We start from the raw sequence: 14,834 nt of genomic DNA on the forward strand, positions 1-14,834 counted from the left end.
CTGAGGCTGGAAGGTCCGCTTCCCAGAAGGGGAGTGACTTGGGGGGCGAACTTGTGGGGCTCCAAAGATGAAAACCCAAAGAGATGCAGTGAGGCGCTGAGCAAACCCACAAGCGACGGCGCGGCAGGTCACGAAGAGCACTGGGGGTATGTCCCTCGACCTGTGAAGTCTGTCGTCGAGGTGACCTCGAGGACCCCCAAATGGTCCCTCGGGCCCTCCCCCAAACACTCGACGGTGAGGACGCAGATGTTTGAGATGCACTCTGTTCTCACAGCTCTAGGGAGGGGGAAGGTTTCTGGGGCGCGGTAAGGAGGGCCATCGCAGCTCCGGTCACGCCTGTGAAGGTCAAGGCGAAGCCCTGCCGAGACCCCAGACCCCTCCCGCCTCGGCCCTCTCACCTCCTCCCGCGCCAGTGCTGCCCCGCGGCACCGGGGCATCTTGGCGGCGAAGGCGGCAGCCCCGGCCGGGGAGCTGAGGTCCTCTGCAGTGACGGCCAGGAACTCGGCGACGCTGAGCTGCTCGGGCATGGCGGGCGCGTGGTGGGGTCGCCGGGGCTGCCGGAGTGGGGCCCGGGGGGCGCTCGCCGCAGTGCTCTGGGCCGGCCTCCCAGCCCGCCACGGGCGCCGTCCTGGCCTCCGCGCCGCCCCGCCCCCGACTGCTTTTGCCCCGCACAGCCGCGTCCCTTCTAGTCCTGGGAGCCCAGACCTTTCCCACTCCGCCCGCTTCTCGGCCCCGCCCACGGCCTTCCAGCCTCGCTCCCCACCTTAGCCTGGACCGCCCGTCCCCCGCCCTCGCGGGCCTCCCAGCCCTGAGAGTCCCGCCCCTGGCCCCTCGCCCGGCTCCTCGGCCCAGCCCTCTGGCCTCCCATCCCCAGAGAGCTCCGCCCCTGGCTCACTGCCCCGCCCTCGGCCCATCGACCCAGCCACCTGGCCTCCCAGCCCCTGAGAGCTCCGCCCCTGGCTCACTGCCCCGCCCCCGACCCATCGACCCAGCCACCTGGCCTCCCAGCCCCTGAGAGCTCCGCCCCTGGCTCAGTGCCCCGCCCCCGGCCCATCGACCCAGCCACCTGGCCTCCCAGCCCCTGAGAGCTCCGCCCCTGGCTCACTGTCCCGCCCCCGGCCCATCGACCCAGCCTTCTGGCCTCCCATCCCCAGAGAGCTCCGCCCCTGGCTCACTTCCCCGCCCTCGGCCCCTCACCCGGCTCCGCGGTCCCGCCCCATGCCTCTCTGCAGGGTCCTTTGGCCTCCCTTTCTTAAAGCTACCTCCCTCTCGGCGCGTCCACGGCTCCGCCCCTTTGTCCCGCTCCCGGGCCTCCGAAGTCACCCTGCCTCCCAAAGCCTCGGTGCCGTATCTCCGCATCCCTCCTTAATGCGCCTTGCGTCTTCCTCTCCTACCCATTAGTTCCCAGTCCTCATGACCTCACCCCTTCAGCTTCGCCCTCACCCAGCCCCTCGTCTCTCTCCCAAGCCCGGGGTGGGGGGAGGAGGATCTCGGTGCCCCGCTCCGCCCCGAGTCGCCCCACCCCTCCCTTGCTCCGCATACCCCGCTCTCGGCCTCCGCTCAGCGTCCAGCCAGGGCCGTCCAACGGCCCCTTCGCTCCTCCCCTAAATAGTGTGCCCCGCCTCCAGGGTCTTTGTGGCTCGGCGCCTCGGATAGCTGTGTGATTTGGGGAAAATTGTATCCCTTCTTGGAACCTCATTTTTCTTCTCTGCAAAATGGGAAGTCTAATGCCCACTTGGTTGTGATGTTACGAGGAGGGAACCTTACACGTGCGTGTACTCAATAGGCGCTCAGGAACTGGCTCCCTCTTATCCGGCCTTCTCACCCACACCTTCATTCTTCCTGGGCTCAGTCTCCTGCCTTTCACTCCTCAACCTGGCTCACCAACCCCACCAGGGTAAAGATTGCCACTCCTCCCCACCCACTATCCTCTGCCTCTTGGGAACCACCTATATATTTGGGTGGATGAGGGATGGTGTTCAGGATAAAAATCCACTTAGATTTAGTTCTGGAGCCCGAAGTCCTCTGGAAAATATCAGGGAAGCACTGCGGTGAAGAACATTGGCTTTGGAGTCAGATAGGTCTAAGTCCCCAACCTGGTACTGCTGTTGACCAGCTGTGTACAGCTGAGTAAATTGCTTGCTTCTCTAAGCCTGAATTTTCCACCTCTTGAAATGGCCTAATGGTATTTCACCCCACCAAGTGACTGAGAGGATTATGTAGTTTAAGTGGAAAAAAAAAAAAACCTGAAAAGATATACACTAAAATATTACCAGCTGAGGATGTTATGAGTAATTTCTTCTTTTAACTAATCTGTCTATCCTAACGTTTTGGTAATGAATTTATACTGTTTGTGGAATAGAATTGAAAGTTGGAAAAAATGTGTACAATCTGGTGGAGGAGACAGGACCAATAGGCTGTGAAATACAACTCTGGTTCACCCCTCAGTCACCCTTCAACCCACTCTAGCCTGTTTTCAGCCCGAACTACGGCAAACAGTAATTTCATTTTTTGAAAAAGGACCATTTTCCTCGGTGGTCCTCCTCCTCTCTGACTGCTCCTTCTTAGGGCCCTTTCTGAGGCGCACTTCCTCTGAGTGTATCTTAAATGCTGGACCCTCTGCTCTTCTCACTCTACTCAGGCTTCCTGAACACCTTCATCCAACTCAACCAGTTCTCTTTACACCACTGATGTTGATGTCTCCTATATTCGACTCCTGTAACAACGCAAACTTGGTGGCTTAAAACAACACATTTATTCTCTTACAATCCTGGAGGTTAGAAGTCTGAAGTGAGTTTCACTGGACTGAAGTCAAGGTATCAGCAGGGCCGCACTCCCTCCAAATGCTCTAGGGGAGCATCTGTTTCCTCACCTTTTCCAGCTTCTAGAACTGCATTCCTTGCATTCTTTGGCCTGTGGCCAAGTTCCTCCATCTTAAAGGGCATCTTGCTTCTGTGTCACATTACCTACCTTTCTGTGGTCTAATCTCCCTTGATCTCCATATTATAAGCACATTTATGGTTACATTTTTGGCCCACCCAGATGATCCAGGATGATCTCCCCATCTCAGGAACCTTAAATTAATCACATCTGCAAAATTCCTTTTGCCATATAAGATAACATTTACAGGTTCCAGGGATTAGGACCTGGGTATCTTTGCGGGCCTTACTGAGCCTACCACATTTTCCAAGGCTTAAGATCTATGTATCCAACCATTTATAGGATGGTTTCATGCGACTATCTCACAGACAATCTATATGTCCAAAACCGAACTGGGCATCTTGTACCTCACTTCTGGTCCCAGCTCCTTCTCTGTCCCTGTCTTGGTGGAAGGCACCACTGTGCACTCCCTGACGATCATCCTCCCCATCTCCTTCCACCAACCTACACTCAATCATTATCACTACCTCCTGAATGTCTCACAAATACAGCCACCTTCTCCAGCTCCTGGCCAACCCCAGTCCAGGCCACACTACCTCTGACCTCCTCACCAGTCTCTCTGTGCCCAGTCTTGCATATCTGATCTGTTGCTCCCCTGGTTAGAACTCTTCAATGGCCCCCATTGCCCTCTGGATGAAAGACAAACTTTTTTCATGGCTACCTGGTCCTGCATGATCTTTTGCTCCTGCCGTTTTCATTTTCTTCCTTACCTCTCACCCCTCCTTTCCTGCCATGAGCCAAGCTCTCTCATTATTCTTCCTTCTGCCCATAGCACTCCCCGACCTCCTTTCAACTGCTCATATTGGATGTCAATTCCTCCAGGAAGCCTTTCCCAATGTCCTTCTTGGAACTCCCACAGGACCCGGTATCCCCTGCCCCAGCACTTCTCACTGAGAACTGTAATCACCTGTTTGCTGGTCTGGGTCTCTGGCCCACTTATTTATTTATTGAGCACTTACTGTGTATTAGTCACAGTGCCAAGGGCTATACAAGCAATAGCTCACTCAATATCCACAACAACCCAAGGAGTCGGGGAACATTATTCTTCCCATCTCTGTGTTACAGGTGGGAAAACCAAGGCTTAGAGGGGTTAATTTGTATAAAGTCAGAATGAAGATATAACCAAGATTTCAACCAAAGTCTGCATGACTCCAAAGCTTTTGTTTTATTCTTAATCACCAAACTATGCTACCTAACTAGAAAATATTGCCTCTTATAAGCAGATATACATGTTCCATATATTCTCTCCTACAATTAAAACATGCCACCAACCAGAGGCAGAATACTATCGTAATATCTTGCAGGCTAACAAATTATTACTATTTTGTAAAGCAACTTCTTCAATGTCAAATCCTCTATCAGATACTCAAACCAAGAGACACATACTGCTGAGGGTGGGCCACTTTCTGAAGCATAATTTTTATTTCAAGACTTCTGGGAGAAACTGAATAATAAATGGTAAGTAAATTACAGTATTATTTGGAAATAAGATAAACCCAGAGCTATATCCGGGTAGGTTGCAAAAGTTTTAGGAACTTTCAGAGAAAACATGTGCCTTCAAGGAAATTTCAGTTGCTTCTAGTTATTTCCCCAGACCATCCTACATAAACATTCACTTTACGAAGGCTATTTCAAGGAAAGAATTTGAGACACACTACTTATAAAATTGCTGTTTCTAGGTCCCTGGTCCAGCCAGTGCAAATCCAGCTCCCTGGAATTCACTTGTTCACTCAATAAACATTTATCAAGCAGTTCTAGGTGTATTCCTGAGTGGAAAATGACAAGTGGGGAGGCTTTGGATACAAAGGTGTGCAAGATATGGAGCAGTTCTCAGGAAACTTGTACCCAAATAATCATACAATGCAAATTATAAATGCCCTTAACAAGGTGCTACGGGAATTAGGGGTGGGGAGGGGAAAAGAGTCCTTTCCCTGTCTGGCTCAGGGAGGATGGGGCAGCTTCAGAGAAGAACGGCACCTGAGCTGAGCCCTGAAGGATCTGAGGGATTTGGGACAGAATGAGCAAAGAAAAAGACAGTACAGAAAAGTCCGTTCCCATCAGTGTGGACACATGCTGTAATGTCTCCCATAATTAAAACAATTCCTCTTGAATTCTAACTCCTCCCTCCAGCTACTGCCCCATTTCTCTGCTCCCCTTTCAGAAGTCCTTGAAAAGTCGTCACTATATTTACAGTATCGAATTCCTTTCTTCTGATATTTTTCTTTTCAGTAAAATAACATTTTGCTTTTATTTAAATATTATGTGAACAATTCAATTACAGTGAAATTTTCCCTAAATTTCCAGGTTTGGGGTAATCTTTAAGTAATCTATAGATGTTTGATATCACGTCATGCCCAAGATTATGTTTATATTGGGTTAAAATAGACAGAGGATAAAAATGTAAGAATCCCAGTGTTTGATGTACCTAATGCAAATACTCTCTTTTAGCTTCATAACATTTATTTATTTTTATTATTTTTTTAAAAAAATTTATTTATTTAATTAATTTATTTTTGACTGTGTTGGGTCTTCATTGCTGTTCGCGGGGTTTCTCTCGTTGTGGCGAGCGGGGGCTACTCTTTGTTGCAGTGCGTGGCTTCTCATTGCAGTGGCTTCTCTTGTTGCGGAGCACGGGCTCTAGGCACGCGGGCTTCAGTAGTTGTGGCGTGCGGGCTCAGTAGTTGTGGCTCACGGGCTCTAGAGCGCAGGCTCAGTAGTTGTGGTGCACGGGCTTAGTTGCTCCAGGGCATGTGGGATCTTCGCGGACCAGGGCTCGAACCTGTGTCCCCTGCATTGGCAGGTGGATTCTTAACCACTGCGCCTCCAGGGAAGCCCCGCTTCATAACTTTTAAAATAGAACCTCTTAAGATAGCTTCTCTTTATTTCTGCCTGCAACCAGTAGTATAGAGTCAGGAGCAGCTGCTTGGACAATTGTTCACCTGCATCATTGGATTATTTTGCTTGATTTTGGGTCATGGGCAAACTGCCATCTGTCAAGAGGAGAATCCAGGATGTTGCTGGGACTGAGCAGCGGGGAGGGTGAGAAATGAACTCAGAGTGGCCCTGGAGGCAGCTCCAAGGAGCCAGTGGGCAGAGCAGTAGGAGTTTAGGAAGGAGTCCATGCCTGTACTCTGATATTCTCTTAAACTACCACTGATCAGGCTTCTGCTCCCACTAACCACTGAAACTGCTCTCATCAAGGTCACCAGAGACCACCACGGTCCTGAACCCAATAATCACTGCTCAGTTCTCACCACGCTTGGCCTCCCAGCAGCTTCCTCCATGCTACACTTTCTTCACTTGGCCCCCAGGACACCACACTATTTTGATTTTCTTCCTCCCTCACTGATGCCTCCTTCTTGATCTCCCTTTCTGGTTCTTCCTGTTCTTTGTGATTTCTTAACACTGAGGACGCAGTCCTTGGTCTTCTACTCCCCTACCTCCATGCTCACTCCCTTGATGATCTCATCCAGTCCCATGACTTTAAATACCATTTAGATCCTGGTGATTCCCAAACTTATAACTCCAGCCTGGACCTCTCCCCTGAACTCCAGACTCCCATATCCCACCACCTCCTTGACACTCCCACCGGGAATGCTAATAGGGCATCTTGAACTTAATATGTTCAAAGCTGAGCTCCTGATTTCCCTTCCCAAACCTCTTTCCCCACATCAGGAGATCTGTTGGCTCTTCCCCCCAAATAGATTCAGAATCCACCACCCCACATCACTGATCCAAGCCACATCATCTCTTGCCTGCATTCCTTCGGGTGCCTTCTGATTGGTCTCTCTGCTTCCACCCTTTGCTCCTCTACAGGCTATTCTCAACAGAGCAGCAAGTGAGCCTTTGAAATGTCATGTCAGGGGCTTCCCTGGTGGCGCTGTGGTTAAGAATCCACCTGCCAACGCAGGGGACATGGGTTTGAGCCATGGTTGGGGAAGATTCCACATGCCATGGAGCAACTAAGCCCGTGTGCCACAACTACTGAGCCTGTGCTCTAGACCCCATGCGCCGCAACTACTGAAGCCTGTGCACCTAGAACCCATGCTCCGCAAAAAGAGAAGCCACCACAATGAGAAGCCCGTGCACCGCAAAGAAGAGTAGCCCCTGCTCGCTGCAACTAGAGAAAGTCTGCGTGCAGCAACAAAGACCCAATGCAGCCAAAAATAAAATAAATAAATAAAATTTAAAAATATGTCATGTCAGATTATGTAGTTTCACACCTCAAAACCCTCTAATGGCTCCTCATTTCACCCAGACTAAAAGCCAAGTCCTTGCATGGCCTGCAAGCCCTATATAATCTGTCACTCTCTGACCTCATCCACTCTTCCCCATGTTCTCCACCTCTGTTCCAGTCACACTGACATCCTTGTTCCTTGAATGCACTAGGCACACTCCTGCCTCAGGACCTTTGCACTGGCTGCTCCTCCCGCCTAGAATACTCTTCCCCTGGATACCCACATGGCCAACTCCCTCTCTTTTTTTCAAGTCTTAGCTTAACTGTCACCACCTGACCATCCTATTTAAAACTGCAGTCTCCTGCCTCTTCCGCACACTCTCGATCACACTTACCCTGCTCTATTTTTCCCTATTGAGCACCTTTTAATACTTGTACATTTTCACATGCTGCTTTTCTTATTGGTTTACTGTTTGCTCCCTCCATTAGAATGTAAGTTCTGTGAGAGTAGGAGCTTCTTTGTCCTGATTAAGGCTTTGTGGGGAACCAGGTTATGTGCCTAGGCTTTGGAGCCAGACTGCCTGGGTTTGAATCCTGGCTTTGCCATCAACCTTGGGTAAATAGCTTAATCTCTGTGAGCCTCAGTTTCCTCATCTGCAAAATGGGGGAATAATGGTGCCTCCCTCAAAGGGTTATAGAAATGATTAAGTGAGCTAACGGATGTACAGGATTTAGCAGTAGTGCCTGGCATACAGTATATGTCTTAGCTCAATATGTGTTAGTTATTGTCCATTCCCATGTCTGGTGCATAGAAGGCCTGCAATAAATATTTGATCAATCCAGTAGGTGTTATTAACCCCCATTTTACTGATGCCCAAAGTTACATGACCAGTGAGTGGCAGGGGCAGGTTTAGAATCCAGGCTTATTTGCGGTCAAAATCCCTGCTTCAGGGCCTTCCCTGGTGGCGCAGTGGTTAAGAATCTGCCTGCTAATGCAGGGGACATGGGTTCGAGCCCTGGTCTGGGAAGATCCCATACACCGCGGAGCAACTAAGCCCGTGCGCCACAACTACTGAGCCTGCACTCTAGAGCTCGCGTGCCGCAACTACTGAGCCCATGTGCCACAACTACTGAAGCCCGCGCTCCTAGAGCCCGTGCTCGGCAACAAGAGAAGCCACCGCAATGAGAAGCCTGCACACTGTAACGAAGCGTGGCCCCCGCTCACCGTAACTAGAGAAAGCCTGCACGCAGCAATGGAGACCCAATGCAGCCAAATAAATAAAATAAAATATATAAATAAATTTATTTTTTTAAAAATCCCTGCTTTATCCACTGATCCATAATCTACCTTCTGGTGGTAGGTTCTAGGCTCACCTCCAGGGAGTGGAGAGTTCATGTTTCATGTCATGGACGAGATGACCAGAGACCAGAAGAAGTGAAAATGAGGACCGCCAAGGGAAGTGGATACAAAGAGGGGCTCCACCTCCCCCTTAGGATCAAGCCCATGCTCCTTTGCGTGGCCACAAGCCCCTTCCCCACCTAGCCCCATCTGCCTCTCCAATCCTCTCTCAGGAGAAGAAAACCAACCTCAGCCCAGTTCCTGAGGTTACCTCTCTTCTCATGCACAGCCTGTTCCTTCTGCCTGCATTACTTTTCCAGTTTCTTTGCCTGCTGACCTCCTATTCATTCTCATAACTCAGATGTCACAGATGTCACTGCCTCAGGAAGCCTTCCCTGATGCCCTGAGATGGTTTGGTACCCTTCCCTTTGGTACCCCTGTGCTTCCTCATCATGTCTCACTTTGTTTCCTTGCTTCCCCCTCACTCCCTGTGTATAAAGACCCACCCCTATCTACCCTTTGCTAGAACGAGAGCTACATGACCCTGTGACCTCAAGTTGCGCAAGACGTTTCCTACCCAAAGATCCCCCAGGAACTGGAAAGTACCCAAGAGCCAAAGGAAGCTACTCTTCAGGGCCAAATGGTCTTTGTTTGCATATCCTCAGTTCAAGCCACCAGCAGAGACTAATCTCAGAATCTCAACTCTTAAATTCCCTTGAGAGAGAGTTGGATGGCCCCAGCCTGCCTCAGAAGAAGCTCCCAAGCCTCCCTGCTGCACACTTGACTGTGAATTGCAGTCTACATCATGGCGCCCCCTAGAGGGGAGCAGTGCACAGCCTGCCCAGCTGGAAGGCTGGGCACAGTAACACTGAGTGTCCACTAGGGTGGGCCAGGCTCCCTGGGAGCTGTGGGAGCTGCCTACACCATGAGTACAAATATAGACTGCAGGGCACCTATAGGGGCAATTTGCAGAGAAGTGTGGACTGATCAGATTTACAAAGATCTGTAGTTGTCATCAGATTCCCAAATGGTTCACAAACCCATAAGAGGTTTAAAATTCCTAAGGAGATATTTGGTGAACACATAGAAATATTCATATTAAAAGGGTATGTACGTGGGCTTCCCTGGTGGCACAGTGGTTTAGAATCCGTCTGCCAATGCAGAGGACACGGGTTCAAGCCCTGGTCTGGGAAGATCCCACATGCTACGGAGCAACTAAGCCCATGTGCCACAACTACTGAGCCCACGTGCCACAACTACTGAAGCCCACACGCCTAGAGCCCATGCTCCACAACAAGAGAAGCCACTGCAATGAGAAGCCTGCACACCACAACGAAGAGTAGCCCCTGCTCGCCGCTACTAGAGAAAGATCCAATGCAGCCAAAAATAAATAAGTAAAATAAATAAATTTATATATTAAAAAAAGGGGTATGTACGTGAATCCATCTGCACAGCCTGCCACCACCATTGTTTCTGAGAAGGGTGCCTGAGATGGGGTGGGTTTCCCAGATATGAAATAAAAATGAAAATAATATCAGTTATCAGATTTACTCAGTGTAGGTACTTTTCTAAGCCCATTACATACAATAACTCATAGAATGCTCTCATAGGTAGGTACTGTTATTATACCCATTTTGTAGAATAGGAAACTAAGATAGGAGCAGTACGGAACTTACCCAAGGTTACCAGTACTCAAGTGATGGAACCAGGGGACAAACGCAGGGAATGTGGCTGTAAACCGGTGTTCAGTGCCTGCGCGTCTATCTCCCGGCCTAGGTGAAAGCAGATTCAAGCCGGGCTGGATAACTAAGTCCAAGTTGTCTTCACCAACTTCCTCATTGGAGGGAGAGGATAGCCAGTCTTCCAAGCCTCTGCCCCTGCTCCAGACAGGAAGAGCCCCCAGCACCTTTGGCTGAAGCCCATCCAGGCAACTTGGAGCAGAGACTATCATGCAAAGTCTTTTCTCAAGCCTAGTGGGGACAACCTTTGGAGACAGGCCTGCGTTTCCATCCTGGCTGTGCTCCTTATTAGCGTGGGCAAGCCTCCATTTCTCCAATGGAAAATGGAGAGAATAGTGCCTGTCTCATGGGGTTGTTGTGAGGATTAAAGGAGAGCATGCTCATAAAGTACACAACGCCGTAAGCACTCAGAAAGCAGCCACTGCTCTTTTCATTCACCTTCGGTTAAAGAAAGAAAACGCCTTATGATGTTTTGGAGGTCTATCTTATAGCTCTGGAGGTTGGAAGTCTGAAATGTGTTGCTGGGCTAAAATCAAGATGTTGGATGGACTGTGTTCCTTCTGGAAACTCTAGGGAAAAATCCATTTCCTTGCTTTTCCAGCTTCTAGAGGCTGTCTACCTTCCTGGTCGTGGCCCCTTCCTCCATCTTCAAAGCCAGCAGTTTAGCACCTTGAAATCTCTCACTGACTCTGACACTGACTCTTCTTCCTTTTTCACATATAACGAATCTTGTGATTCCATTGGGCCCACCTAGATAATCCAGGATACTCTCTCCATCCCAAGGTCAGCTGATTAGCAACCTTAATTCTATCTGTGATTATAAATTCCCCTTGCTATGTAATATAACATATTCATAGGCTCTGGGGATTAGGACATGGACATCTTTGGAAGGCCATTACTCTGTCTACCACAGTGGTAAGTAAGAAAACAGTGTTGTTGGGCAATGACATACTGGGACTTTGAGCCATGAGCACACCTGTGCTCAAAAACCTACATGGCTCCCACTGCCTCCAAGAAAAGGGCCAGACTTCTCAGCCTGGCAGGCAAGGCCTTTCATGAACTGGCCTCCATCCCATTTGTGAACAGGCACTTTCTGGTCTCCTTGCCTCTGCTCTACCTGAAAGGCCTTTTCTTCCAGTTATGATCATTAAAGTCCTTCCATTCATCATCGCCAAGTTCAAATCTCATCTTTTCCATGAAACCTCTTCAGAACCCCCAGAACGACTCTCCCTCCTCTGACGCTATTACAGAATGTCTGGGCTGGAGTTATTTGTGTATGTCCCGGTTTGGGTTGGTCCCCATCTGACTGTGGGCAGCTGAAGTACAGAGACTACTGTAGCAATGGTCTGTGGTTCTCACACTTGAGTGTGCATCAGAATCACCTGGAGGGCTTGTTAAAATACAGGCTTCAGGGCCCAACATCCAGAATTTCAGATTGAGTAGATCTGCAGTGGGACCTGGTAATCTGCATTTCTAACAAGTGCCCAGGTGACCCTGATGCTGTTGGTCTGGGGAACACACTTCAAGGACCACAAGCATGGAAGTTGAGGTGATGGCATGAGGCTAGACTTGGATCTCAGCTCTGCCTTTCATTGCATGACTTTGGATACATCCCTTGCCCTCTCCAAGCTGCTCGCTCATCTCTAAAAGGATTCCCTGCATTTGGATTCCCTCCCTACCCCATTGGGTTGATGTAAGGAGTAACAGGCTTAGGACAGTGCTATGCACCTTTCTGGTACTGAGTAAATGGCATAGAGCTCTATGTCTATAATTTCCCTCTCCCTGTATTTTGGCTTCCTAGTGGGTGTTCAATAAAAACTTGTGAGTTAGTTTTAGGGAAAACTACTGACTTGGACCCTGATGAAAAATGTTGGCAAAATGAGAAGAGCTAAAATAGCCAAGTTGCATATGTCTGGGTCAAAGGAATGCTAATTACCTTCACACTGGGGAGCATTTTCCTTCCATGACTAGTGACCACACAGTACAATAACAATCATGTGTATCATCACAACGGACTGCAGATCAACTGTGTTCTAAGTTCATGGGCATTTATCCAACAAATGCTTCCCCAGCACGTCCAAGGAGCCAGCCTGGTGCCCACTGGCTTGGCTCAGGGGATGCACTGCCTGGAGAAGAAGACTCCTTGTGGCTGGGACATTGCCTTCAAGCTTCCCTGAGGACCTGTTCCCTTAGGATGCCAAACACACACACACACACACACAAACACACACACACAAACACACACACACACACACACACACAACCATGCTTCTTTTGCTGCTCCTGGAGCAGAGCATCTTCTCCCGACTTACATTTGTCGGACAGAAGTCTTGATCTCCATGGGCAAAGGGCTGTGTCTGTTTCCCCAGCATCTAGCATTGTACACACAAAGGAAACGTCCAAGGTCAGAATGCAACCCCCACAATGCCAGTCAGGAGACTGGGCACATGATGGTTAAGACCATGAGTCTTGGAGTTCAGTTGACCAGATTCCAGTCCCATCCCATTTTCTCCCTTGCCTCACCCTAGTCACAATCCTGTCTACTACATCTAGCTGTGTGACCTCAGGCGAGTAACTTCATCTCCCTGAGCCTCACTGGGGATAATAATACCTATTCTATAAGGTTTTGGGGAGATAAAACAAAACCGGTCCTGAATAGTCTCCATAGGGAGAGTTGTTTTCCCAATTTCGGCTTTTGGCAGAGTGGCCACCAGAGGGCAGTGGTCCCCATGCTGGGAAAATAACCTGCCTGGTGATCTGTGATTCCTTTGAAGGAACACACACACACACACACACACACACACACACACACACACACATCTGCACACGTGTACACCAGGAGGGTATGTGGCCTTGACTGGGTCAACACAGCCACTGGCCAACAGATGAGCACCCTGCTGGTCACTCTCCTCTGTGGTCACTTGAGGATTGGCATGAGCCTTAGACCAGTGAATAGGCATTTACTGGGACATTCTGTTCTTTATACCCTAACCATAGGGCCACCTGGCCTTTTCCAAAGTGGTTCCTTCTGCTTGCTGTGCAGCCTTCCCCCCCCTCTTTGCTTTGGCAAATGTCCTATTCAGGTCCATCCCACCATGCCCTCTCTGAGCTCATTCTTCCATAGATGGGCCCATCTAGGTTCCCAAAACACTCTATTGCCTCCTTAATGGTAGCATTTAGAACACACATTAAATTACTTATGTCCAGTTTAACTGGAGGTTAAGAGTAAGGACTCTTGGGGACCTGCAGCCTGGGTTCTGTCACTTACTGTGTAACTGTGTTCACATTACCTAACCTCTCCTAGTCTCAGTTTCCTCATTTGTAAAATGGGGCTAATAAAAATATTCAGCACATAGGGTTTTCCTGAAAACTACACAATATTATGAATGCAAAGCCCTGGTTTGATGAACAAATGAATGAGTGAGTGAGTGAATGCCTATTAAAACCCATGGAGGGGCTTCCCTGGTGGCGCAGTGGTTGAGAATCTGCCTGCCAATGCAGGGGACACGGGTTCGAGCCCTGGTCTGGGAAGATCCCACATGCCGCGGAGCAGCTGGGCCCATGAGCCACAATTACTGAGCCTGTGCGTCTGGAGCCTGTGCTCCGCAACAAGAGAGGCCGTGATAGTGAGAGGCCTGCGCACCGCGATGAAGAGTGGCCCCCGCTTGCCACAACTAGAGAAAGCCCTCGAACAGAAACGAAGACCCAATACAGCCAAAAATAAATAATAAATAAATTTTAAAAAAAATTACAAAAAAAAAAAAAAAACCCATGGAGTTGTGAAAACTATAAAACATTGATAAGGGATATTGAAGATGATTCAAAGAAATGGAAAGATATCCCATGCTCTTGTGTTGGAAGAATTAATATTGATAAATATTAATACTACCCAGAGCAATTTACAGATTTAATGCAATCTCTATCAAAATACCTATGACATTTTTCACAGAACTAGAACAAATAATCCTAAAATTTATATGGAACCACAAACGACCCAGAACTGCCAAAGCAATCCTGAGGAAAAAGAACAAAGCTGGAGGCATAACCCTTCCAGTCTTCAGACTATACTACAAAGCTACAGTAATCAAAACAGCTTGGTATTATGGCCAAAAGCTACATGAAAAGATGCTCAATATATACACATAACTGAATCACTTTTTTGTACACCTGAAACTAACACTACACTGTAAATCAGCTATACTTAAAAAAGAAACAAACAAACAAAATAAACCAGCATGGTATTGGCACAAAAACAGACACATAGATCATTGGAACAGAATAGAGAGGCCAGAAATAAACCCATACACCTATGATCAATCAATCTGCAACAAAGGAGGCAAAAATATACAATGGAGAAAAGACAGTCTCTTCAGCAAGTGGTGTTGGGAAAGCTGGACAGCTACATGTAAATCAATGAAATTAGAACACTCCCTCTCACGATATACAAAAATAAACTCAAAATGGTTTAAAGAGCTAAATATGGGACTTCCTTGGTGGTCCAGTGGTAAAGCATCCACCTTTCAATGCAGGGGACGTGGGTTCAATCCCTGGTCAGGGAACTAAGATCCCACATGCCATGGGGCAAATAAGCCCATGCGCCACAACTACTGAGCTCATGTGCCTCAACAAGAGAGCCTGC

At 48.8% G+C, this 14,834-nt stretch overlaps 1 protein-coding gene across 8 annotated transcripts in view; it reads right to left on the bottom strand.

Moving 5' to 3' along the window:
* Positions 1 to 752, bottom strand: part of ASAP3 (ArfGAP with SH3 domain, ankyrin repeat and PH domain 3) — a 47,451-nt gene extending 46,699 nt beyond the window's left edge. For 3 of the 8 annotated variants that reach the window (XM_036849616.1, XM_036849591.1, XM_036849567.1), the window contains exon 1: positions 399 to 748. In XM_036849616.1, the coding sequence (XP_036705511.1) occupies positions 399 to 527 (129 nt within the window). In that variant the 5' untranslated portion in view covers positions 528 to 748. Of the gene's footprint in view, positions 1 to 398 lie in introns of all 8 variants that reach the window. The other 5 variants (XM_036849583.1, XM_036849558.1, XM_036849605.1 and 2 more) reach the window with 4 other exon arrangements.
* Positions 753 to 14,834: the final 14,082 nt, after the last annotated feature.

This window comes from Balaenoptera musculus, chromosome 1 (genome assembly GCF_009873245.2).
Source record: "Balaenoptera musculus isolate JJ_BM4_2016_0621 chromosome 1, mBalMus1.pri.v3, whole genome shotgun sequence".
NCBI lineage: Eukaryota > Metazoa > Chordata > Mammalia > Artiodactyla > Balaenopteridae > Balaenoptera > Balaenoptera musculus.